The following is a 27,838-nucleotide window of genomic DNA, read 5'->3' as shown; positions in this document are numbered from 1 at the left end:
GAGTCCTTTAGAAGTTTCCGCCCACTAGCACACCTGATTCATCTCATCATCTCATCAGCATGCCTGATAACGATCCTGATCTTCAATATCAGGAATGTTGGTTGGTGGAAACATCTGAAACCTGCAATTGGTGAACCCTTGTCGAAGTGGATTTGGCATGACTCCTTCTTGTGACTGTCTCCAAGTCAGCGCTTAAAAGTTTTCAAATTGCATTGAGTATATACGATGTTGCTTTTTTTTTTCTTCTGGCCTTTCAAAAATATTTCCTCGAGCAGTAGATCAGCTTCAATATGTTTGTGCCGTTTTTTTGCACATGCAAACCTTTCGTAAACCACAAGTTGGTCATCGATCTTTTTTTCCACATCTTCAGGTTCCGGGAACTGAAGCAGCAGCACGAACCACCAGCGGCCATCACTCAAGAACCCGATGACGAGCTCGCCTCGTTGGAGCCGGAGACAGTTCAGAACCTCTGCGGAGAACCAGCGGAGGACTCCGCCCTCGCCGAGAAAGACTCGGATCGAAGTCGCAGCGTGGACGAGGCGAGCCACAAGACTCGATCCAAGAGAGAGAGCAGGCGGATCCGAGAACTGGAGCAGGCGCAATTCAGCTTAGAACTTCTCAAGGTTCGCTCCGGTAATGTCGGAGCGCCGCCTCAGGCGGAGACGGGACCAGACCGCGGAACCTGTCCGCTGGAGGACCACCGCGGACCGTCGCCACTCGGGTCTCACGACAGCTTTGAGATGCTCGCCGTCCAGGACGTGGAGACGGAAGGTTCCGGAGGTTTCGGATCCCGATCGGCCGCGCCTCGGGAATGTTCGATTTCCGACCAACGCGCTCAAGAACCAGCGCGGGATTCAAACCACAACGAAAAACCCAATATGGAGTCACCTCTCAGGACGGAGGTTCCAAGGGCAACATTTTACATCGCTTCAGACCAAAGTCCCGTTCGAGAACCGAAATGCGAAAGCCCCGGCAGATCTTCCAATGACAGAAGGGAGTCCGCGTCTCGAAGGCCCGTCGTGGTCTTGATCAGCATGCAAAAGGAGAGTCCTGTGGAGGAGGGGCCGCTGGTACCCCAAACTCCAGAAAGAACTTCTCAAGATAGAGCAACACCAGCCAGGTCCAAACAGTCAGGAACTGAAGCACCAAATGAAAGGACTACGCAGTCCACCTTCGGGGAAGGGAATTCCTCTGCGGTTCCGTCTTCAACCACTCGTGCAGCAAGTCCAGAACTACCTGGACTTTGCTCCTCAGAAGTGGACATTAAGAAGATCCCCTCGGAGCCCAAATCCAGCGTTTCCCCCATTCAAGCAGGTCAGAGTGAGAAAAAAACGGTCCCGCCCGGCCCGCTCCTTGACGCCAAACCGCCCAAAACCCAGAAGAAGATCTCGGCCCAGTCTGTGATCGTCAACATGACGGAGAAGCCCTCCAACGTGGTCTTCTCGCCGCCCAGGCGAAAGCTGCCCTTCTCCAAGTAAGTCCGAACCACGGCAGGACCGGTACCTTGGTCTACAAAGAACGGTATGGTTTTAACTGCAAGTATTTCCTTGCAGGTCCGATAAGGATTTGGTCAACCAGGGAAGATCTTTTTCCATGTTCAGAGATGATTCCAGAACCAGAGAGGTAGAGTCGCACTCAAACGCACACTAAACACACTGCAGTTTGGTTCTCACGCCGCACTGTGCCAACACAACCCGACTTGAAGACCGAACAACTCACTTCATTCTTATTGCAGTCTTTGTTCTAAATCTAAATCTAAATCTAAATCTAAATGAGTGGTTCTCAACCTGGGTTCGATGGAACCTCAGCGCTTCGGTGGAGATTCAAAACACGCACCTGTCTTGTGATTTGTGATGATACTTATCCATCATTGGCTGCAGGGAATTTCGTGCACTCACTAGTCGACTTTTGACTGTTGTGATGGTTCATCGTGTGGGGAAAAAAAAAAAAAAAGTGGTGGTGGGACGGATATGTGCAATATGAATTCTAGGGCTGGTTTTAAAAAAAAATCATAATCAATTTTCCAGTTTGAGTCTGATATTGATTCATAAAACCATCAATCGATTATTTTAATCTCTTTTTTTCCCCATAAATTCATAAGAAAATGGAATTTTAAAGGCCAAATATTTTTTTGTATCTTACTTGAAATTTACTGTTCACATAAATGTAACAGTATTTTCTTACATTTATTAAAGACTTGACTTGAAATCTTTTAAATTTTATATTCATAATTATTGAATTATGAAAACTGCGATTGGCTGGCAACCAGTCCAGGGTGTACCCCGCCTACTGGCCGAAGCCAGCTGGGATAGGCTCCAGCACCCCCCGCAGTCCTTGTGAGGAGTAAGCAGTCAAGAAAATGGATAGATGGATGAATTGTGAAAATATTTTCATTTCACCCTCACTGGTGTCAATATTTGTATACACTTAAGTGATTAGAGTTACTTTCATTAATAAACTAAATTATTATCCAGTTACTGCCTCCGCAAAATTTAATTTGGAATTTAATGTTTGTGAATTTTTGATCATGTCCATGATATTTAACTCTTTTACTGCCACATGTTATAAAAAAACAACCCCAATGCCAGCGGAATTCGAGCATTTTTGGCTTTGATAATTCACGTCAGCCTTGACCATGTTCCATTTCATCAGATTGCGTAATGTTTCATTGTCATTCGCAGCTCTAGTTAGGGCCCGAGCAGCTACCGCTGCGAGGTTAAAAAAACTTGAGTTGAGTCGAGTCATTCCATACACCGGCAGCCCATTGAAAAGAGGTGCATTGCTGCCATCTGCTGGCCATAGTTGGTGGGTGTTTTTGATTTCACAACTCATTGACCCGGCTGCGCTGCACTTGGACGTCGCACTAACCACTGATATATTAAAAAAAAAAAAAGTAGTTGACGTCACTTCATGTTTACGGCGGTATACATCGTGATTTTACTAAACGTCATTAAACATTTTTTGCGATCATAATAATAATTAACCAATATCGTATTGAATTGAACTGAATCAAATTTGAAAAAAATCTGAATCAAATTGAATTACTGTGAAAAAAAAAAATCAAATTGATTGAGGAAATTCAAATCGATACACAGTCCAAATGAATTCACGTGCATATCGGAACGTATGTGGTGTTCCACAGGGTTCCATTCTGGGGCCTCTGCAGTTTTCATAGCATCTGCTGCTTTCTGGGTCCCATCTCAAGAAAAGAGCGGCAGTTGTTTTAAAGTGCTCTATGAATATCGAGTGATGGCAACAAGGTTAACTCATTCACTCGCCGCCATTTTCACATTTCGCAATCCCATTCGCTCCCAGCTGTTTTCATCAGTTTTCACAAATCTATTCAAAATTGTAAATAATTTAGCTTTTTTTCTACATGGCCCTGGTTGACCTCCTTTGGCCTGCTGCCACCTGCTGGCCGTTTGTGTAATAATTACCATTTCTGCAACCGTTCTTTGCAGTTGAGAGGCTGCATCAAAACCTTCTGTATGCTCTAGCATAAAAAACAAACAAACAAACAAACAAAACGTATAAATACGTCTTTGGGACACTTGAAACATATTTAAAAAAAACGTATTTACACCTTATTGGGAGCAAATGAGTTAAGAACCACTGTTCTGAATGATGAGTGATGATATGACGACTACATGAATACATTTTCTGAAGACACCAGGGTGAAATTTTAAAATGCATTTCTCCTTTTGAAACATAAGTTACCAATCAAAGGGTTCCCTCCATATTGTGACAATGAGCGTAGACTTTGCGGGATTTGAGGTTTTGCTGTTCCCTGTGGTTGCCCCGGCAGCAGCAGGTGGGCCGCCCGGGCCCCAAAAAGAAAGCGCGCATGTCCCGGACGCGCTCCGACTTCCTGACGCGCTGTAACTCGGAAGGAGCCACGCAGTCGGACGACGACGCCGACGAGTACTACGTCCCCGCCCACTCCCGCACGCTGCCCCCCTCCCTGTGCCCCCCGCGCGCCCGCCGCCCCGAGGCCGACTGCCACAGTGACTCCGAGATGGTAAATCACGTGGACGGATGGGCCTCCTCCGTTTTTTTCCCCCCCGCCGCCGACGTGTCGGGGAGGAGCCCGCTAACATCACGAGCGCTCTCTGTAACCACAAATGATTGAAATGTTTTCCTTTCTGCTTGGAAACGACTCCGGCGAGGACGTCGCGCGCTGCTGCACGGCCTCACTCATCCGACTTTGAAAAGGAGAATATGTGCTGATGATGCATGCTGAGAATGGTTGCAAAGTTTCAACTAATGATGCTTGAGCCGGAGCATCACTTCCTTCGCTTCCTTGTTTACTAATCAACATTCAATGCAGCATGAAAAGAGAATATCAACAAAAAGTGATGAATATTTGGCGGAATTTCAGGATGACCCTCAAATGCACTTTCACTTTTACTGGGGAATTTTATTTGACCTTCTGTAAGGATGCTGACGTCCACCTGTTCAGCTTTTTTTCCACAAATGTATTTTGATGAATGGCAAAATTTGACAATCGATAAGCAATAGTTGCCGTTGATGCCTTTCTATGACGCTTCCAGTCTCTCTGTGTATCTGTCACAACATGCGGATGACGCGTTGTGCCTGTTTGAAATGTGTCATGTCAACTAGTGATAGACCGATATGGTTTATTATTATGATTAGTAGTAGTAGTCAAGGAGGCTGATAACCGATATTTCAAGCTGATATTCCTTTGCAGTAAAAAAAAAAAAATATATATATATATATATATATATATATATATATATATATAATTATTATTATTAATATTTATTTATTTATTTATTTTTTTCAAAAATTTCAATATATATATATATATATATATATATATATATATTTTTTTTTTTTTTTTTTTTAACTCATTCACTCCCAGCCATTTTCACTGTAGCATCCCCCTTCACTCCCGGCTGTTTTACTGGATTTTGACTGATCTTGCAAGGCCCATAGAATATTGTGTTCTATTACTATAAGAACATGGAACCTATCAAAAGAAAGATTAGAGTTTCTTCTTTCATCCTGTTTCCTTTTGCAGCAATTCATATTAGAATATAGCCAAGTTTCATCATTATTCCCAAATCTTTTTAAAACAGTGTGGAAAAGAGCTTTTTGCCAAATGGCCCTGGTTGATCTCTTATGCTCTGCTGCCACTTGCTGGCCGTTTTTGTAATAACTACCAATGCGCCAATCATTCCCTTCAATTCAGAGGCTGCATCAAAGCCTTCTGTATTCTATAAAATAAAATAATGTATAAATACGTCATTTGGTCATTTTAAAATAGAACGTATTTATACGTTTTTGGGATCAAATGAGTTTAGTAGAAATTTAAAGACGGTACTTCAAGCTATGAGGACCTTTCCTCCCCGCCCTTTCTCTGTCACAGAGGAGAAAACAGTTGAACATTTGCATTCAATAGTTTGAAGAAGGTCAAAGGTTGTCGTGCATTTTAGCTCCATTCTGAAATGTCGCCCGATAATCCAACTCTCCAAATTTTGATTGTGAGTAGCGTATGATGACTGTAGTTGTAGGTTGCATTATAACAACAAACGTTATCGCTCTCTCTTCATTTACGACTGCAAAAAATCCGAGAACGCCGTCAGCCAATAAGAGGACAGCACTTCCTCGTCGTTCTGCAATCTCATTGTCATGCTTTGTTCATTGGCGACAGGATTCCCATAAAGATCCCAAGAAGATCCACAAGACCATGTCATCGGGAGATCTGGGCAAAGTAGAGGTGCTGAGGAAAACCTCCAGTCAGGATGGAAGGTACGGTAACGCTGGGGAAGCAACATAGAATGAAGGAAACGTATGCAGATCAGGGTTGAACATGTTCACAGAAATAACAGCAAAATATGTTTTGTCACTCATCGTCAAAATGTATGTGTTTTGTTTTGTTTTGTTTTTTTATTCATTGTAGCAGAATGAGAGGGAAGATGCGATTCTGGAGTAAAAGCAAGCACAGTGTGAAGAAAGTGTCCAGGGAGAAGTTGGTCGGCAGGAACGAAAGTGCTGCAGAGATGCCTGGTAAAAAAAAAAAAAAAAAAAAAAAAAAAAAAAGTATTTCAAATTGTGTTACTGCCAAGGTTCTAACGAAAACTAATGAAATAACAACTCAAAACAAAAAAAAAAGACAATGAAATAAATTAAGAATTTTTATAAAAATAATAAAAAGCTAGCTGAAAATAAATTGAGTTTCTATTTTTTTCAAGTCAAATGTTTAAAAAAAATCCTCATTAAAAAATAAGAACCCAAATTAAAAGTTTATTCAATTCATTTTATATAAAAACATCAAATTAAATAAAAAAAATAAAATAAAAAGATAGGTGAAGATAAATGATGAATTTCTCAACTTTAAGTAAAAAAAAAGAACCCAAATTAAGTTTATTCAATTCCTTTTACATAAAAACAGAAAATTAAATTTAAAAAATCAAAAAGCTAGCTGAAGATAAATTATGAATTTCTAAACTTTTTCAAGTTGAACAAAAAAAAATCCTAATTAAAAAATAAGAACCCAAATTAAAAATGTATTCAATTCCTTTTACATAAAAACAACATAAAACAAAATAATACGCACTATAATTATAGCAAATATCTCCTTTGTTTTCATCTTTGTCAATATTATAAATGAGCTTTCGGGCTTCATTTGAAACTTTTAATTTATTTTGGTATTGACAAATACTCAGTGCATTAAAAAGTAAAGAGAAGATAATGCTAAAACTAATAAAAACTAAACAAAACATTTATTTAAAAAAAAAAAAGAAAACTAAAAGACCCACTCTAACAACTAACTGAATAAAAAAAAAATAATAAAAAAAAGTTAAAACAAAATAAAAATAAACTGTAATGAAAAATCCCAAACCTTGCTTACTGAATGTGCCTGTCCATCAGTGGGCCCGTCCCCTCCTCACAGTCCAGACCTGGAAGCCACGCCCCCGCGGGGGTTGCGCAACAGCAAGGAGAACAAGGAGCCGTCTCCCAAGATGAAGCGGCGGCGCAGCCTCAAGATCAGCAGCGTGGCCCTGGAACCCGCCCAGTGGCAGAACGACGCGCTGCACATCCTCAGCTCGGCTCACGACTATCGCACCATGAACGACTTCCTCCTGAAGAAGGTCACAACAACAACAACAAAAAAAACAACAGCAAAAGAAAATATATGTGATTACCTCATTTAGTGATGTGAGAAGCTCATAATATTAGAAATGCCACGTAGTATGATGCAGTTCCATCGTATTGTTAATTTCTCTTACCAAAACTGACCGTTAGCTTCCCGCCAAAGTCTTTGAATGTTTTTGCCTTCAGATTGCTGACCTGGATAGTGAAAACGGCAAGAAGGACACCATGGTGGATGTGGTCTTCAAGAAAGCGTTGAAGGAGTTCCGCATCAACATCTTCAACTCGTATTCCACCGCCCTGGCTGTGAGTCCTCCAAGGCTTCTCCTCCGTTATGTTCAATACAATTAGCATTGTCAAACGTGGAACCTTCCAAAAGAAAGATTGGAGTCTCTTCTTTCATCAGGGAAAAAAAAAGTATGTTTCTATTTGTTTCCGTTTTGCAGCAATTAACATACGAATATAGCTAAGTTTCATCGATATTATAATTGCTGGTGAAAACACTGTCCAAAAGAACTTGTTGCAACATGGCCCTGGCTGATCTCTTGTACTCTGCTGCCATTACTACCATAACTTTAAGCCACCTCTTCAGGTCAGAAGCCTTCTGTATTCTTTAGCATTAAAAAAAAAAAAAGAATTACGTACGTTTTTGGGAGTGAAAGACAAAGTATTAAAAAACTAGGGCTGGGTCAAAAATATCGATATATCGATATCGAATCGATATTCCTTTTCATAGCCCAATATCGATTCATAAAATACTGTGAAAATGCACCATTTTGCTTGCATAGCATTAGCAACTAGCAAGTGTGTAGCGTATGTTATTCTGTTGTCCCGAAGCGTCCTTTAAGCTATTTAATGACACCACAGTTGGAGTTAACTGTCAAACTAAATACACAACGTTAAGAATGACATCCACTGTGTATTTAAATAAAAAAACACACTTGGTTTTTCTAAACATCGCTAGCCTAGCGCTAACAGGAAGTTAGCAAATGCTAACAGGAAGTTAGCATCAACTTCGGGAGTGTTTATCCTTCAAATAATGAATCGAATCGGGCCCTTCTGAATCCAATCGAATCGATTTTAGAAATCTGAATCGATACCCAGCCCTATAAAAAAACGTATTTATCCGTTTTGGGGTTAGACTGAGTTAAAAACACGTCGAAAAGCTTAAGCTATCACGAGCGTTTCAGCTGCCGCTTTTCCCCGTCCCATCTTCTTACCGCACACGTGTATTAGGCCCACTATATGAATGGAATGTAAAAAAGGAGCTGAACGTGACGTATGTCACCCCGGCAGATGGACGACGGGCGCAGTATCCGTTACAAGGACCTGTACGCCCTGTTTGAGCACATCCTGGAGAAGACCATGCGGCTGGAGCAGCGCGACTGGAGCGAGTCGCCCGTCAAGGTGTGGGTCAACACCTTCAAGGTCTTCCTGGACGAGTTCATGACCGAGTACAAGCCCATGGAGGGGACCATCGGCAGGGTGAGAAGAAGATGAGCTCAACCAATAACTGCGCTGATTTGATTGCATCATTTGCAGCTCTTTTCAAATACCCGTATGGTTCTAAATTAAACAACAACAACAAAAAATTGTGATCATAAGCCTGTAATTGGTTCAATAAGCAACTATCAGCTAGCATTTTATTTTATTTTTTTAGCATTTTTTAGCAATTATTTCACCTCCAAAAATGGTGTAGCTGCTTTTCCTTTCAATTCAATATTCAATATTTCTTCATTTGTCATTGTGCAAATAACATGGTTATAAACACACGATATCGTTATGAGCAACAAATACTGGCTTAATAATATATTAATATTAATAATAATAATAATATGTATTTTGTATAGTGCTTTTCAAGACACTCAGATGCTTCACAGAGAGTTTAAAAAAAACCCGAGAACAATGATAAAATCCATACAAAATGCTTTAAAAAAAATCCAGAAAGGTTTTTCTTTTTTTTTTTTTTAGCATTTTTTGCAATTATTTCACCTCCAAAATTTGTATTATTTAGCTGTTTTTCCATAATAATAATAAATAGTAATAATAATAATAATAATAATAATAATAATAATAATACATGTATTTTGTATTGTGCGTTTCAAGACACTCAGACGTATCACAGAGTAAAAAAAAACCCTGAGAACAATAATAAAATAAAATTAGTACAAAATGCTTAAAAAAAGCAATTTTTAATAATTATTTCACCTCCAAAATGGCGTATTATGTAGCTGATTTTCGTTAATAATAATAATAATAACAATAACAATAATAATACATTTATTTTGTATCGCGCTTTTCAAGAGTCTCAAAGACGTTTCAGTTTAAAAAAAAAAAAAAAAAAACACACAATGATAAAATCAGTACAAAACGCTTAAAAAAAAAAAAAAAAGGGTCCAAAACATAAAATCAATACAGATAATAAAATCAGTACAAAACTAAAGATTTGCAATACTAAACATTAAACATTAAAAGCCATTAAATTCCTTGCGTTTTAAAGCGATTGTTTTAAATCCGATAGCAAGATAGAACTCGTCTCTTTCTAAAAACATTTGACTTTTGTATTATTGTCGGGTCATTTTGACAGTTTTTCAGGAATGACAAAAAGTACTGCGAAATATAGTTGACAGAACATCCTGTCCTGTTGTCTTTCTTTGCAGGCTGCCAAACGAGAGCGCAAGAAGTCGCGCAAGAAGGAAACGGACATTGTGAGTTAAAAAAAAAAAACAATCTGTATTTGTATTCATAATTCATGCACACCTGACGTGGCCCCTCCCCCCTTTCCAGGTTGAGGAGCACAACGGCCACATCTTCAAGTCGACGCAGTACAGTATCCCCACGTACTGCGAGTACTGCTCCTCGCTCATCTGGATGATGGACCGGGCCTGCGTCTGCAAACGTGAGCGCCGACGCGATGAATGCAGCTCAGATTTCCAATACGAAGTGATGAAAATGTTGAGAAATTGATGCAGCTTAATACTAGGGGGAGGGGAATTGAAAAAAATTACTTTCAAAAGTAGTTTGGTATCAGGAGAAATCCCAGAAGCCCAAAAACCAAAACAAAACTAAAAGGAAACATCTTTTTAACTTTTTTTTTTTTTTTTTTCGTAAAAAAAACGTTAATTGACGTTAAGGACACGCCCACTGAGTACCACCAATAACGTCAATTAAACACCCACTAACTATGGCCAGCAGATGGCAGCGTTGTATCTCTTTTCAATGGGGTATCAAATTACATGAAAACATGGCGGATCTTTTTTCAAGGATGTCGTGAATGATCAAAGCGTTTGTCACATTAAATCGAATTCATAGAGCCTCACTAAACAAAAAAATATTCATGTCAAAGTCACTGTTGGCCAGAAAATGTATCTTTTCACAAAAAGCTTATTTTCACATTTCTTTTCCCCATTTCCACTTGGTGTCACTCCAATTACGTATTTTCAGATGGTGATTACTAAAGAACGTACAGAAGCATATTCCATTCACTTGAAAAAAAAAAAAGCAACTCCTGTTTTTCTGACTATTTTTTTAGGGGGGAGCTTTCTTTTTTTTTTTTTTTTAAGGTTTTTTTTTTCTGTTTTTCTGAATATTTTTTTTCCTGTTTTGCCGAATATTTTTTTTCTGTCATTAAAAAAATAAAAAATAATTAAAAAAAAACAGCGAAAATATTATTTAAAAAAAACAGGAGGAAAAAATATTCAGAAAAACAGGGAAAAATAAATTATTTGAGGAAAAAAAAAATATTCTGAAAAACAGGAGAAAAAAAACAGAGCACCAACTTTTTTTTTTTTTTTTTTTTTTAAGTTCAGAGGTTAAAAAAAATACTTCGAAAAACAGAAGTTGGTGCTCTATTTTTTGGAATATTGTCTTTTTGGATAATGTTTGTCAGTAAAAGTAATTTCAGCCGACGCTAGCTTGCACTAACTTTGTAATACAAAAGTTCAATTCCCGGTTCCGTGATTACCATCAAATTTGCCGTCACCGGTGCTCAGAAAAACATACCGAGAATCGTTCCAGTCTCACGTTTCACGTGAGAAACAAACAAAAAGGCAGCCCGTCCTCATGTTCTCGCTAACTCACTTACCTTACACTCATCCTCGCGCTCCGAGGGGGAAAAAAAATTGGATTAAACTTCCCGCCCCTCTTTTCGTGATGCCATCTTCAATCGGGTTAGCACTTTTTAGCACTTGGCTTCGCCTCCGCTGACTCGTTTGAGATTTCAAATGTCTGATCACGCTTACCTGGCCAACTCTCCGTTACAAAGGGTTAAGGCCCCCCTTTTATCTCCAACCGTAGTAACACGGGATTTACAGAGATGACGAGGACGCTTCAAGCTGGCGTCGAAAAGGATTCGTTTAGGTTCTCACCGCCCCAGTTTTAGAATGTCAGCCCCCGGCTTCCATTAGATTAACACCCCTAAAGAGTAACCTTTGATGATTTAAGGATATAAATCCAATCACACTCTTTTTACAGCGGCTCCTTTCCCTATGATCGGTTGCACTTAGAATGACCTAAATATGTTTTACTGTCCTTGTTAGAACCGTAAGGGCTTGTTTTATTTGTTTAGGTAAGCCGAAATAACCTTTCAGGAATTTGGGAACGCAGCCAACATGTAGATGGAACTCTTATCTATTCAATAAGGTATCTCTAAGTATGACTCAAATAGTGCGAGAAAAGTAGGAAAGTGAAAGTAGGGTTTAAGAAATCAATGATTAATGTGACAACACACATGAAAACTCTGAACCACATCTTGTCTTTCTTGACTTATTACTTGATCAGTGTTCAAACCAATAGCAAAGCAAAATGTGTGCAATAAGGAATATATGTTGATGAATGACAAGAGGTAATGATTCACACCATAAATTCAAACCAAACAGAATCGCATGTACTCACAATTTGTTGCTCCTTACTCCAGATCATCAATTGAAGAAACAAGAAAAAAATAAAATAAAAAGAAAAGAAAAATCCAAAACCAAAAAGAAGGGCAAAAGCTTTGAAAAAGAATTATCCCTTTGCTGGGTGGTCACGACAGGTAGCTATTCTGTGATGAACCACCTGGGCCTAATTATCTTTGAGCTAAAGTGGTAGCTCAAAGAAGATAATTGAGGAAGTTAACCATTTACTATCCCGGCTGTTTAATTTTAAGAAAACTGATCAAAACAAGGGGTAACTATTATTTTCTAACAGCCAATCAAGACAATGTGTCTACCACAAATTACTCTTATTTTGATTGTTAGAATGACTTCCTCATTCAGCATATGGGGGCAAACGGGGCACAGAGCCACCTGCGCTCCTCGTCAGAGGGAGCCTTGCCCTTTTTTGCACGCGCGCCGTTTCGTTTTGTCCCGGCTAATTTATCACCTCGGAATGCTGAACATAGCATGACTAAGCACAGATGAGTGTGTTCCAGTCTGTCTGTACCAAAGTTGAACTGTTGAGTTCAAAATGTCTAGTGTGGTATGATGAACTGCTGAGTTCTAAAAGACTAGTGATTACAACTGCTTTTTCAGTTCCTCTTAACCTGTGACCTTAACAGTTTTGCAGAACACATTCGTTGACAGGGTCTAGTTTTTTATGCTGACAAAACATTCATGATTTCAAAATAAACTGTACTTCCTATTTGTGAATAAAATCCCTTCAAAGCTTTTTGCTCATAATACACCACACCAATACTGATTAATATGAACATAAAACCCAAACCACACTCAAATAAAATACATGTTATGTCAAAACCACGTTTCTTGCCACCTCATAGTGACAGGCCAAAATCTTTACTCCCGTACTCCATTTAACTCATTCACTCCCAAAGACGTATTTATACGTTTTTTAGTTTGTTTGTTTTTTTCCATTAATGAAACAGATGAAGCACTTTTTTTTTTTTTTTGTAACGACTACCATCGCTTTAAGCTTCCACTTCAGGTCAGAAACTGCATCAAAGCCTTCATACAAAAACTCTAGCAAACAAAAACCTAAGAAAAACGTATAAATACGTCTTTGGGAGTGAATGAGTTAAGTATGTGTGCTATGGCAAATGAGTGTGTGCTGTGTGTGCGCAACTGTGTTACCGTAAATGGATGTATGTGTGTGTGTTGTGCTTTGTGCTGGCTTCTGGTTCACAAGTTTATTAACCAATTATGGGGCATGTTTAAACGCTAATGAAGTTGACACTTACACCAAAGACATTTCAGACTAGTGTTGTGTGACATACCAGTTTTGTGTGACATAGCGATTATCTCAAACTATCATTGCATCATCGCATTCAGTTGTTAATACACGTTACAGGTTCATATCGTTCATGTTAGTGACATCAACAATGTTTAATTTTTTTTGTGACATCTGTTCAGCCCTCAGCCCGTGTTATCTGTCACAAACCACAGACCTGCTGTATCCGTTGTTGTCGTTTTGCTGTGTTGCAGTCTGCCGCTACGCCTGCCACAGGAAATGCTGCTCCAAGATGGCCACCAAGTGCAGTAAAAAGGTGAAGGCGGCGATCCATGCTTCCTAAAGTTTGTTTTTTTGTTGTTTTTTGTTCTTAACTAAGTGTTTTACTGAATTTTGACTGATTTTGCAAGGCTTTGCTATCAAAAGAAAGATTAAAATCTCTTCTTTCATCAGGAAAAAAAAAGTATGTTTCTATCTGTTTCCGTTTTGCAGCAATTAGCATTAGAAGAGAGCTAAGTTTTGTCATTTTTCATAAATCTATTTAAAATTGTAAGTAATTTAGCTCTTTTTCTTGCTGGCCCTGGTTGAGCTCCTTTGCTGCCACCTGCTGGCCGTTTGTGTAATAACTACCATTTCTGCAACCGTTCTTTGCAGTTGAGAGGCCGCATCAAAGCCTTCTGTCTGCTCTAGCATAAAAAACAAAACAAAAACAAAAACGTATAAATACGTCTTTGGGACACGTAAAACATTAAAAGTAAAACGTGTTTACACGTTATTGGGAGCAAATGAATTAACGGGACGCTTGTCCGTATCTTTACCAAAGTACGACCCGGAGCTGTCGCCGCGTCAGTTCGGCGTGGAGCTGTCGCGGCTGACCAGCGATGAGCGCAACGTGCCCCAGCTGGTGGAGAAGCTCATCAACTACATCGAGATGCACGGCCTCTACACCGAGGGCATCTACAGGAAGTCGGGCTCCACCAACAAGATCAAGGAACTGCGGCAGGGGCTGGACACGGGTCAGTTAACGCGGGACGGCGGTTTCGAGCGAGCGATTTCTTGCTTTGATGACGTTTGATTGACGCGAGCGTCCGTCGTCCGCGTTCCAGACGTGAGCAGCGTCAACTTGGACGATTACAACATCCACGTCATCGCCAGCGTGCTCAAGCAGTGGCTCCGCGACCTGCCCAGCCCCCTCATGACCTTTGAGCTCTACCAGGAGTTTCTCAGGGCCATGGGTGAGCTCGTCACTCGGCGATTTCTAAGTCAACAATTGTCCTATGATGATGATGTTTTTTTTTTTTTTTGTTTTTTTTTGTGGGCAGGTCAACCCAACACGCGGGAGGTGATCCGAGGCGTGTACGCTGTCATCGAGCAGCTGAGTCGCACGCACCTCAGCACGCTGGAACGCCTCATCTTCCATCTGGTCAGGTACGAGCCTCGCACAAGCTTACATTCATTTTATTAATATATTAATTCATATATTAATATTAATATATTAATAATAATAATAATAAGAAGAAGAAATCATTTAATTTATTGCGGGTATTTTTTGGAACACTGTATTTGTTACTTGCTGTACAATGCATGAAATAAGAGGATGTTAAATGAATATATAAAATTTCTGGTAAAAAAAAATATATATATATATATATATTTTGTTATTAAATGCAAATTCCATTAAAAAAATCTATGAAATTATTCCAAATATTAACTAATCAAAGTTAAATTAATCCAAATGCAAATTAATCATGATTTAAAATAACATTATTAAATACATTTTGTGACATTTAATTATGAATTATTGATTTGCATGCCTCGTTTATTTCATTTTTGTGGTATTTGTTACTTATTGTACTTAATGCTCTGCAATGTCATGAAATGGATGAAAAGGATGTATATAATATATAACATTTCTATTAAAAATGTTTCATGTTATTTAGTTAGTAAATGTAAATTACATTAAAAAATCTATGAAATAATTCCAAATATTAACTAATCAAAATTAAATTAACCCAAATGCAAATTAATCATGACTTAAAATAACTTCGTTAAATATGTTTTGTATGCAAGTTGAATATTTTCACAATTAAAATTGTATAATTTTGATTATTTTACATTTTAAATGATTTATTAAATTATGAATGATTGATTTACTTGCCCTTAAGTTTTTTTTTTCCACAAATTGTCCATGCCAAATAAATAATGTAATGTCACCAATACAAAATAAATCAAATTTCCTGGTAATGAAATACATGGTTATTACTAAATAATATAATTCATAATTAAATTAATGCTTTGATCAATTATTTCACAATTTAATTCTGATGTAACGTAAAATACATGAATGTTTGACATTTAATTATCTTTATATGCATTCAATTTGTGGATGGGGAAAAAACGTCACGTCATCATATTTGATATCAATACAGAAAAACCTGCAATTCAAACACTTGACCGCCGTCAATATGATCCATCAGTCGTAGCGCGACGCGTTTTTTTGCTTTTCAGGATTGCGCTGCAGGAAGACACCAACAGGATGTCGGCCAACGCGCTGGCCATCGTCTTCGCTCCGTGCGTGCTGCGCTGCCCCGATACCATCGACCCGCTGCAGAGCGTCCAGGACATCAGCAAGACCACAGCGTACGTTTCAACATCGCCTTTCCTTCTCATTTGGGGTATCTTTTTTTTTTTTTTTTTTTTTTTTTGTCAAATGGTGCTGTGGTTGATGACCCAACAGGTGCGTGGAGCTGATCATCAATGAGCAGATGAGCAAGTACAAAGCGCGCCTGAAGGACATCAACAGTCTGGAGTTCGCCGAGAGCAAAGCCAAGAGCCGACTGACCCACGTCAGGAGGTCCATGGTAAGTTAAGCGCGTCGCGCGGGACCGAAAAATGCTGGAATCTTCTTTAGGCACTATAGAAATACAAATATGTAGTTCCAGAGCTAAATTGTCCACATTCTAAAGCAATTTTTAACTGTACGGGCTATTTTTAAAGTAGCTTTTTTTTTTTTTTTCAAAATAAGTAAACTCATTTGCTCCCAAAAACGTATAAATACGTTCTATTTTAAATGTTGTGTCCCAAGGACGTATTTATACGTTTTTTAAATTGTATTATTATTATTAATTAATTTATTTATTTATTTATTTTTATGCTAGAGCATACAGAAGGCTTTGATGCAGCCTCTCAACTGCAAAGACCGGTTAAATAAATGGTAGTTATTACACAAACGGCCAGCCGGTGGCAGCAGAGCAAATGAGATCAACCAGGGTCATGTTGGTAAAAAAAAAAAAATTACTCTAAATTCTAAATAGATTTGTGAATAATGATGAAACTTAGCTATATTCTTATGCTAATTGCTGCAAAATGTAAACAGATATAGAAATATACTTTTTTTTTTTCCTGATGAAAAAAAGAGACTTTAATCTTTCTTTTGGTAGGTTCCATGCTTTTATAGCAATAGAACACAATATTCTGTGGGCCTTGCAAAATCAGTCAAAATCCAGTAAAACAGCAACGAGTGAACGGGATTGCGAAATGTGAAAATGGCTGCGAGTGAATGAGTTAATAATTAATTAATTTTAAAAAATTTATATATTTGAAGTGCTGCCTCCATGAGTAGAAAATACAATCCATGCTTGTGAGCATTCCACACTTTCTTAGATGTGTACCCACCCCTAGCTCCGCCCCTAGTCGTCATGGTAATGAAAAGTGTTCTTGCATTGACACACCCGGTTTGTAGAGGGGGGGCGGGGTGAGCAGTGAAACAAGCGATTGAGCTGCATTCACTGGATTACGGGCTGCTTTTCAATAGCGGTTGTCGCTGTAGTCCTCCCTAACCCCAATTTGTCCTCCCTTCCTATCCCCAACCCCCTCCTCCTCCTTCCAGAAACCAGTACTAATCGCTGTTAGGTTTTTGAGCGTAGCCCGCACTGCCACCCCGGTATGTATGCCCCCTTCTGCACATGACGCCCATCACCACCACCGCCATTGTCTGTCCCGTCCTGTCCCGTATTGACACTTGTCCCGTCTGCCTGCTCGTAAGCCCCAAAACAGCCCACAACAAACGGATGCCCAATATTAGGGACACCAGTCGCCGTGACGTCACATCTGTTTCCGGGTAACCTCACCAGAAGGAGCAGTTATGTTTTTATAAACTTCCATATTAATAGTAACACATTACAACAGTTTTCATTCTTTTTGGGGGATGCTGGAACGGATTTCCATCCATTTCAGTGGAAGTTTAGATCAGTGTTTTGAACTAAGTGTGTGGCCAGTGAACTAATTAAACTCGTATCTCAAGGCACCACTGCATATAGACGCACCCAAATAATGGCGATCCAAATTGATGTCATCATCAAGCTTGTTACGATGAACACGAAGCTTATTTTGTTGTATTAATGGCAACAGGTCACGTGTACCTTCTGCTGTCTAGTGGGAAAAAAAACATTGCAAACAAAATTGACTAAATGACAGCTTGTAACTCGAAAACTTGTAAATTGTGGCACTCAAAAGTCAAGATATATTACTTTATTAATTTTTACCACAAGGTACCTCAGCTATTTTGTACTTTAGCTATTTAGCTAGCCTTAATGCCATTCATTCCTGATGTTAGCAAAGCCAGCTAGCAGTGCTGACGGTGTTGAGTCTCTTTCATGAATATTTCTTAATATTCAGAGACAGAAATGATCGCATTTTATAGTCACACTGACACATTTCTGTTTCTGCTAACTGGCTAATGCGCAGCCTTTTGTACGTTAGTTACTTAGCTAGCCTTAATGCCATTCATTCCCGATGTTAGCAAAGGCAGCTAGCAGTGCTGAAGGTGTTGTTGAGTGTCTTTCATGAATATTTCTTAATATTCAGGGACATAAATTATCGCATTTTATAGCCACACTGACACATTTCTGTTTCTGCTAACTGGCCCTTTTTGTACTTTAGCTACTTAGCTAGCCTTAACGCCATTTTCCCCGATGTTAGCAAAGGCAGCTAGCAGTCCTGATGGTGTTGTGTTGAGCGTCTTTCATGAATAGTTCTTAATATTCAGAGACATAAATTCCCAAATTCATTTTTTTAGCCACACTGACACATTTCTGTTTCTGCTAACTGGCTAACACGCAGCCTTTTGTACTTTAGCTACTTAGCTAGCCTTAATGCCATTCATTCCCGATGTTAGCAAAGGCAGCTAGCAGTTCTGACAATTGTGTTGCGTGTCTTTCATGAATATTTCTTAATATTCAGAGACATAAATGATCACATTTTTATAGCCACACTGACGCATTTCTGTTTCTGCTAACTGGCTAACACGCAGCCTAACTCCGCCAGATTGAAGGTAACGATTTCTATCAGTGTGTGAGTGTCTCACTAGCATCCCTCCCAGTTTGTTAGCGGTGTTGTGATTAGCACATCTGTACGTTGTAAACATCCAAAGTGTATTTTTAGAAAGTCTCCGGTGTGTTTCTCCATCACTGTTATTTCTTGAAATGCATTTTGAGGAAGACACTTAGCGTTTGCTTTTTGTCTGTGTGCAAACTTTCAGAGCAAAAGCCGCGTTCGGCAAAGCGGCGCCCACGCGCAGTCGCCGCCGCTCAGCCCCAGGACGGCGCCCCCGGTGGCGGACGGCGAGAGCGCGGCAGCGGGAAGCGAGGAGCCGGCCGAGGCGGCGCCGAGCGAGCAGCAGCAGCTCGCCATGCAGCAAGAGGAACGCATCCTCACCGAGCAGATCGAGAGTCTGCAGAAAGAAAAGTACGACAAGTCGCAATGTTTTATTGACTTTAGGCATCTCCGATAACAGACAAGGTTGGAACTGCAGCGTCTTCAGAAGGTTAGGTAGGCAGTTAACCAGATTACGAAGAAGTATTGTTGTAATTGCTGTTTGTTGCTTGTCGATGGTTGTTTAGCAGGGTTATGCAAAAAGTTCACCGTTTGTGGGTTAGTTGCCAAGCTGGGTTACGCAAAAGCACCACTACTAGGGTTTGTTGTGATTTTAGTTTTTTGATTAGTTAGAAAAAACTTCAAATGGTTTACCTTAACCTTGGTTGGTTAGTTAGTTAGTTAGTTAGTTAGTTAGTTAGTTAGTTAGTTAGTTGGTTGGCTGGCTGGCTAGCTAGCTAGCTAGCTGGTTGGTTGGTTGGTTGACTGGATTACACAGTAAACTGTGCTACTACTAGGTCACTATGTTGGGTAGATTACAGAAACAACTAAAGGTTTTGTCCTTTGTTTTGATTGTAGTTAGTCAGTTGGTTGGTTAGTTGGTTAGTTATTTGGTTGTTTGGTCGGCCTGATTACATAAAAATGTCAAAAGGTTGAATTATAACCCGTTAGATTAACCAAATTATGCAAATGACATATTAGGTTTTGTTGGGATTGCTGGTAGTCACTACTACTAAAGCCATGCTACAAATTTTTTTTTTTAAATATTTTATCTTGCAAAAAACACTAGGTTTTGTTTTGACTGCTTTTAGTTGGTAGGTTGGTTAGCAGTAATACACAAAAACAACACTCTTAGGTTTTGGTGAAATTGCAGGTAGTTGGGTTAGTTAGTTACTAGGGTAGTTTGTGAGATTATGTACACACAAAAATGACACTACTAAATTTTGTTTAAATCAGTTTGTTACTGACTCAGTTGCCATAGTTACGCAGATCGCACAAAAAAGGTTCGGCTCTGTTTTGATCTTAGTTAGTTAGCTAGCTAGCTAGCAGGATTACAGAAAAAGCCGTTTTATTAGCATGTGATATATAAATAATTTATAATTTAAATATTAATTAGGGTTGTGTATTTTTATTTTTGCTTGTAGTGAGTCAGTTAGTAAGATAAGAGATTCAAGTTGTGAATTTATTTCTGCAGGGAGGAGCTGACGTACGAGATGTTGATCTTGGAACCGCGAGCGTCCGACGACGAGACTCCCGAATCGGAAGCGTCCATCGGCACGGCCGACAGCTCCGAGAACATCACCATGGAAACGGAGGGTGCCGCCACGCCGCTGCCTGGTAACGACCTAACCAAAATCAAATAACTTGGTTAGAAACTCGTTAACTAAGTGAGCAATGGTCGTACAATACATGAAAAATAGGAATTATGAGAAATGCAAAGAGCAACATAGAGATGATATTCCGAGTAATCTGATTGGACGGTTAGCAAGCGCAATGCTATTCTACATTGTTGCATTTTAGTGCATAATTCAGTGTCAAGGATTCTGCAGAAAAAAAAAAACTGTACCCATAATTTTAAATTACGTGTCAAATTCAGTTTCAAAAAGTCTCAATTCAGGGTCAAGAATTATGTGTAAAATTCAGTTTTAAATTAATTAATGCAAATAACAAGTTTTATTGTCAACATTTGTGCAGAAAAAAAAATCAATGTCAAAAATTCTGGTTTTAAAATTCAGTTTTAAAAATTCTAAATCCAGGCTAAAAAAAAAAGTGTAAAATTCTTTAAAAATAAATAAATAAATAAATAAATAAGAGGAAAAATATTTATTTAATTAAATTTTAAAAATTAAAAAAACTCGAAGTGTCTGAGATTGTTACGTGTCAAACTCAGTTTAAAAAATTCTAAATTAAGGTTCAAGAATTATTTGTAAAATTTAGTTTAAAATTAATTAATGCAAATAATAATTTTATTGTCAAAATTTGTGCATAAAAAAAATCAATGTCAAAAATTCTGATTTTAAAATTCAGTTTTAAAAATTCTAAATCCAGGCTAAAAAAAAAGTGTAAAATTCTTTAAAAATAAATAAATAAATAAATAAATAAGAGGAAAAATATTTATTTAATTAAATTTTAAAAATTAAAAAAACTCGAAGTGTCTGAGATTGTTACGTGTCAAACTCAGTTTAAAAAATTCTAAATTAAGGTTCAAGAATTATTTGTAAAATTTAGTTTAAAATTAATTAATGCAAATAATAATTTTATTGTCAAAATTTGTGCATAAAAAAAATCAATGTCAAAAATTCTGATTTTAAAATTCAGTTTTAAAAATTCTAAATCCAGGCTAAAAAAAAAAGTGTAAAATTCTTAAAAAAAAAAAAAAAAGTTTGAAAAAAGTGCAAATTAAGTTTCATGCTAATATTCATATTTTGAATGTCTTTAGTGTTGATAATTTCGATTCTAACCGTCGTCCGCATTCCAAACGATGACGTCATCCACAGAATGGTCCGCTTGCGGCTCCCGAAAACGAGATCCGAAGAGCAGGCGACCTCTGCGCCGCCAGCAAGACTCGGTGGACTCGGCCGACTCCGCCCCCGCCGTCCCCTCCTCCCGCTCCAACCAGGCGCCGTCCGCCTCGCCGTCCCCGCACTACCGCTTCCGCTCGGCGTCGTCGGGGCCCCTGCTGGCCTCCTACGGCCCCGGAGGAGGGGCCGCGGCGGCCAGCGACGCGCCCGAGCCGGAGCGGCGGCCCGGGAAGAGCCGCCCCGGCCAGCGGCTCCGGCTGAGCCGCAGCTCGCCGCGGGAGCCGTCGGGCGGGCGCCGCAGGGAGCCCGAGTTCGGCTCGGCGCCGCAGCAGCTGGTTCTGTACGGCAGCAACGAGTTCATGGTGTGACGGCCGGTGGCCATTTTTCAGGTTTGGGGCCTCCACGCCCAAGTGAGCACTGAGCCAGAACGCGCAAGACGAGAAGGCGGTCGGTGAGAGCGTGAACGACGGTGGGCCATCTTTCTTCTTCAGCTTGTTGTAGCCATAACCACTCCACTGCTCAGCTGTACGCAAAACTATGCTAAGCTAACTCCGCTTGTCACGTTTACACACCAGCCGAGATTTGCCGCATGCTCGTCCCGTTTCACTTCCTGTCAAGAAGGCGCCGGACGACACGTCACACTTTCACACTATGGCGGGACACAATAGGGCTGAACAATCATCATATTTTTTTTTTTTACTTTTTTAAAAGAAAATTCATTACAGTATGCGATTTTTTTTTTCCAAAAAATGCAAGCAATACATTCATCTATAATCTAATGGGTTTTTTTTTTTTAAGAAAATTCAATATGCATTTTTTTTCCACAAAAAAATACATTAATCTGTAATCCAATACTTTTTTTAAAAAAAAATTCAATATGCATTTTTTTACACAAAAAAAAAAAAACAATCTGTAATCCAATAAACAATTTTTCATGCGATTTTTTTTTTCCCCCCAAAAGTACAAGCGATACATTAATTTGGAATCCAATAAACTTTTTTTTTTTTTTTAAGGGGCTGAGTATCGATTCTAATGTTCTCAATCGATTTGATTCAATTCGATTTGAGTTTTCAATTTCTTCCCAATTCGATTCATTTCAGTTCAGTCTGATATTAATTAATTATGGAGCATCAATTATTCTTAAATATCAAGGGCATGATATATATATAAAAAAATCCACAATTACAATTAATTTCAATGACAAATTAAATGTATTATTAATAATTAAGTAATATTTAATTAATAATTTCTAGACACTTTAAAAAATAGATATTGCACATCATTAAAAAAAAGATTATTTTTTTTCTCCTCAAATTTCATCGTTTGCAATTTGGAAACTACATTTTGCGATGTCGATTTTAATTTGATGAATTGTTCAGCCCGAGTCGAGATGGCGACTAAAATCCTCCATTTTCTCAAGTGACCGCAATTTAGCATGCGAAAGAAGCATTTTTTAGCCACCCGCGCGCACCCGTGACGTCATGGCGACAACGCGAAGAAGCCAGCGCGGTGGTTGAGCGGTTAACACGTCCGCCTCACATTTCCCCGAGGTCCCATCACGCCTCCTCCACGCGCGTGCCGCCTCCAAATGATCCGCAGGTGTGAATTGTGTTGTGAGCGCGATTGGCCGGCGACCAGTCGAAGACGATTCTGCGGACAGACTCGATTGCGGACGAGCGATGATGACGTCACGTCGGAAGAACATACGTGTACATACGTGAAACGCCGTCATTCCAGTGCCACGCTTGGAAAACATCGTCAGTGTTGTTATGATGATGATGATGATGATGATGATGACGTCACCACTTGAATTTTGCTCCTTCCTTTCCATTCTTGCTGTAATAACGTTATGATATCATTGAGATATTATTGATATGCTGAGTTTGTTGTCAACACTTAACAGGTTTTATCTGATTTTTTTTTTTTTTTTTTTTGACTGGGAGGATGACAGATCAGTTCAGACGCGTGCGCATCTTTTATTTAATTTGACTCAATGAACAATTTTCAGCAGTGAAACATTATTTTGTACACAATGAATTTGATAACTTCGTTATTTTTCATGTACAATGATTACCGTGGCTCAGTTTACTGATCAAACCCAGAAAACAGGTGAGCCATGATTGGGCCGTTACCTGCTTCCTCAGCACAGGTGATGTCATCATCAGTCGACAGCAAGTAGAAAAATGACTTTTTAAAGGTATTAATTGCACATGAAAAATAATGAAGTAAACACAATTACAAAATATTCACTTTTTACTGCTGAAAGTATCCTTTTAACATCCAAATATTTGGACGATAAATCGCCTTTCAGATTGAAGTGGAGTTTTCACAAAAAAAATAATAATAATAATTAAAAAAAAATAAGGACAGGTCCCATGTCGGTATGATCTGCGTTTTTATTTTGAAGTTCAAGAAAACCAACTCGACTCAGGCAGTAATTCTGTAACCTTCCACTAGAGGGAGCCCATGTCACACTACCACGGTTTACCAACAATGATGTCATTTATTTGGCTCTCATCCACATAAAATGGCCGCCATTCCTAAACAGTATTTTATTTTTTTTATTTTTTTTAAAGCTCTTAAGGTAAAGCTGACAGTTTGATTGTCTTATGCTGCATTCGAGGATGGTCGGGAAGTCGGATAGATTTCCCAGTTCCGACCTGAAAGCGTTCGAGGAGAAAATAAACGACCAAAATGATAGAATAGCGGCATACTGTCACGAACGTTGCGTTACGTGGAGTTATGTCGAATATTATGGAGGAAAATATGGTAAAAAAAAAAATTTTTTTTAATTTGTACCTGTAAAAAGAAAAAAAATTGCACGTAAAAAAATTGTACGTTAATAAAAAAAAATGTACGTTAATAAAAAAGTTGTACCTGTAAAAAAAAATTTGTACGTTAAAAAATAAATAAATAAATAGTATGTAAAAAAAAAAAAATTACGTATAAAAAAAAAATGTGTACCTGTAAAAATAAGTGTAAATTTGTATCTGTAAAAATTATGATTTGTACCTGACAACTTGTAGTCGAAGAAGTCACCACTAGGAGTCACAAGTGTTTTTACAGATACAAATGTACACTTCTTTTTACAGGTACACATTTTTTTATACGTACAATTTTTTTTTATATGTACAAAAAAGAAAATTATACGTACATTTTTTTTTTATTTTTTTTTTTTAGTACACGTTTTCTATTTTATGGGAACACATTTTTTCTACAGGTACAATTTTTTTTTACGTGCACATTTTTTTTTTGCCTTTTAGTGATTTTACAGATACAAATTTATACTTTCTTTTTTTTTTTTTTTTTTTTCCCCTACAGGTACAATTTTTTTATTTATTTTTTACGAGTTACTTTTGCACCATATTTACCTCCATAGTTCCTGTACACACTACTTCTTGGTTTGAACTCGGAAAGTCCGACTTCTGACCATCTTCGAATGCTATTTCACACGAGACACTTCTCCAAATACTTGTGACTTCCTCCTCTTATTTATTTTTTTTTCCCGCTCAACAACAGCGCTTCCGTCCACTCGCCCGCGGACCCTCGTAGCATTTAATAACACGCAGAAACCAAAAGACGTAGCATCGGAATATTTGTCGGTATCGTGCAGCGAGGCTTTCGAAAAGGCCTCGTCGGTAGCTGTATATATTATTATTATTATTATTATTATTATTATTATTATTATTATAACCGCCGCCACAACTACAACTGCAATATTGGTCTCTGTGGACGACGCAGTCAGTGTTAAGCAGCTTTTGCCCCTCCTCCTCCTCAGTTGACTTCATACACGTACACACACAAAAAAATATGAGCTGAAAGGACAAAAAGTGTTTCCTGTATTATTTGTTCATATCATATTGCATAACGTGCGGCGGAGGGGGAAAAAAAAAGTGAATGTAAGTGTGACTGGAAGGCATGTTGTGCTTTCTCGGGTCCTTTTTTTTTTTGTTCCTCTTTTTCTACACGGTGTAATGTACTGTATGTATGTAAGTATGTTTTATTTATGTCCACGGTTTATTGCTTTCAAAGGATTTGTTATGAAGGATATATTATCCTGTGTACGATCAAGTGCGACAAGGCCAGGAAAGAAAAAAAAAAAATGAAACAATGTTTTTGTCTGCACCACTCTGGACATTGTTAATTACAAGGTGCAATTTGTGTTACATTTTTTTTTTATTATTATTTTAATGATACGAACATGTTTATGGTTGTAAGGAAAAAAAATAAAAGGCTATTTGGGGGAACCACGATTGTTGTGTAATTATTTGCCGAGTGCCATTTTATGGACAAAGCAAGCTAAGTAAGTAAGTAAGTAAGTACCCCGTTTTCTAAATTCTTCATTCTGTTATCGTTATGGCGAGGTTCATCATTTCACAAAAGTTGAAGTGCGGATTTATCCTGATATCATGTGGAATTGTCAGGATGATTCTATCTCAAAGATATTCACTTCAGAACCTCAAGAGAGGAAAAAGAACTCAGTCTTCAAGTATGGCACTGAAAAGATGTAAGAAAAAGGAACAATATCTCGACTTGATTCCAAGCAACTCATGCCGCTTCCTGTGAGTCACCAAAAGTAGCCGTGAGTCATTCTGTCCGATGAGTGTTCATTTTCGGGAGTGTTTATTTGTTTGTTTTATTTTGTTTTTTTCAACACAATCATTTGTTGCGAGTCAGTACTGTAAAAATGCAAAAAATCATCTCAGCACAGATTTAACCAATTTTTCAACGACTGGGTGGGTTCATCTCAATCTGCATATAAGTCATTTGCTCACGAATACGTATAAATACGTTCTATTTTAAATATTACCATTAGTGTTGTTCCGATACCGTTTTTTGGCTCCCGATACCGATACTCAGATTTGCAGTATCGGCCGATACCGATACCATATCGATACTTAAGATTTTTTTTCCTCAACATGAAAAAGCTGTCCTGCCATTGGTTCAGAGCATTCAAGGGCCAATAGGATATCTTAGATCGGCATGCAGTGAACATGTCATATATCAGTGAATGTTATGCACGAGCAAGTCACAAGATGCTGCATCCAAAATTCGAAATTAGCGTTGGAATTAATGGTATCGGCATGTTACTTGTGAGTAGTCACCGATGCCGATACCACTGTTTTTATGCAGTATCGGCACCTCTGCCGATACCAGTATCGGAATCGGAACAACACTAATTACCATGCTCCCAAAGACAGCCGCGAACGGGCTAAATGAAAATGGCTGCTGGGAGTGAATTGCTGCAAGTTATGTTTATGTACGTTGTCCTGTCGCCAGCCATTTTGTCACGTTATCCTACACAGTTACAAGAATATAGTCAACAAGATTGCAATGTTTTCGTTTCTCTTGCCCTTTCCCTGTCTTTCTCTCTCTCTCCCTTTCTCTTTCCTTTTCTCTCTCTTTTTCTCCTCTCTCTTTCTCTTTCCTTTCCCCTGACTTTCCCTCCCTCTCTCTCTCTCTTCATATCTCTCCGTCAGTTATCTCCATTTTATTCATGTACTTATTTATGAATTTAGTTACTGTATTTACCATCCGTAATTCCGTGTCAAAAATACAAAACGTGTTAGGCTACCACTAGTTGCATGCAGGCTCCCTGGAGCATGACGCAAAGAAAAAAATAATTACTGCCCATGTACAGTACAGTTGTACAGTATTTAACTTATAAGCATTTTAGTTTTAAGAGCTGCTTGTTGTGAAACTTTTTTTTTTTTTTTTTTTTGAGATAGACTCCACCGACCCTTGTGAAGATTAAGCGGTTCAGAAGATGGATGGATGGATGGATGAATGTTTTCTTTTTTTTGTGCAGAACATTCTAATTGAATCATTATTTATATGGTTTAATATTTCCCTATATGTGCAAACTGCATAATGTTACAGTGGCTTGCAGTATTGTAACACTTTCTGGTAGTGAAACCTCGTTGGTGTTATTTTTTATACATTTTTTTGTGGTATTTGGTGTAAAAGGTTTGAGAACCGAACTGCTGTTCTATAACAACAAAAAACAAAAACAAAAAAGCAGTTACTAGGGTTGCGTATTTTGTTTTGGAGGGGCTTTATAGCTTTAGCTTAGAGCTAATGCTAACTGCTAGAACCGGAAATCTGTGTCGCCCTAGTCCATCAATTATATGTTATATTCTACCCCATCCATCCATTTTCTTGACCGCTTACTCCTCAGAAGGGTGTGATATTCTAAAATATATTTATTTTATTTTTTTTTAAATGTGTTATCGTCCCCCATATGTATCTTTTAAGCCCAGGAGAGGAAGAGATCCTGCCGCCGCGCATGCGCGTGCAGGTGCGCCTCGTCCAATGTCACGTTGCGAAAAAATGCAGCTGCGTCACGGGAGCCGTGGACTCCATTTCCCGTCGTGCACCGCGACGAA

The 27,838-nt window shown here is 38.6% G+C and overlaps 1 protein-coding gene across 8 annotated transcripts in view; it reads left to right on the top strand.

Annotated features, from left to right (window-relative positions):
• LOC144016439 (unconventional myosin-IXAb-like) overlaps nt 1–24,764 on the top strand; it is a 100,248-nt gene extending 75,484 nt beyond the window's left edge. For 4 of the 8 annotated variants that reach the window (XM_077517602.1, XM_077517600.1, XM_077517596.1 and 1 more), the window contains 19 exons: nt 371–1,474; nt 1,554–1,623; nt 5,675–5,772; nt 5,924–6,030; nt 6,895–7,115; nt 7,306–7,422; nt 8,413–8,601; nt 9,777–9,824; nt 9,904–10,015; nt 13,533–13,594; nt 14,102–14,294; nt 14,385–14,513; nt 14,601–14,706; nt 15,787–15,918; nt 16,016–16,139; nt 17,168–17,221; nt 18,818–19,023; nt 20,126–20,268; nt 21,429–24,764. In XM_077517602.1, coding sequence (XP_077373728.1) covers nt 371–1,474; nt 1,554–1,623; nt 5,675–5,772; nt 5,924–6,030; nt 6,895–7,115; nt 7,306–7,422; nt 8,413–8,601; nt 9,777–9,824; nt 9,904–10,015; nt 13,533–13,594; nt 14,102–14,294; nt 14,385–14,513; nt 14,601–14,706; nt 15,787–15,918; nt 16,016–16,139; nt 17,168–17,221; nt 18,818–19,023; nt 20,126–20,268; nt 21,429–21,820 — 3,607 coding nt within the window. In that variant the 3' untranslated portion in view covers nt 21,821–24,764. Of the gene's footprint in view, nt 1–370; nt 1,475–1,553; nt 1,624–5,674; nt 5,773–5,923; nt 6,031–6,894; nt 7,116–7,305; nt 7,423–8,412; nt 8,602–9,776; nt 9,825–9,903; nt 10,016–13,532; nt 13,595–14,101; nt 14,295–14,384; nt 14,514–14,600; nt 14,707–15,786; nt 15,919–16,015; nt 16,140–17,167; nt 17,222–18,589; nt 18,611–18,817; nt 19,024–20,125; nt 20,269–21,428 lie in introns of all 8 variants that reach the window. The other 4 variants (XM_077517597.1, XM_077517598.1, XM_077517603.1 and 1 more) reach the window with 4 other exon arrangements.
• Nucleotides 24,765–27,838: the final 3,074 nt, after the last annotated feature.

This window comes from Festucalex cinctus, chromosome 3 (genome assembly GCF_051991245.1).
Source record: "Festucalex cinctus isolate MCC-2025b chromosome 3, RoL_Fcin_1.0, whole genome shotgun sequence".
In the NCBI taxonomy this organism is placed as follows: Eukaryota; Metazoa; Chordata; class Actinopteri; order Syngnathiformes; family Syngnathidae; genus Festucalex; species Festucalex cinctus.
The sequence above is the reverse complement of the archived record's forward strand: the minus strand, read 5'-3'. Positions and strand labels throughout refer to the sequence as shown.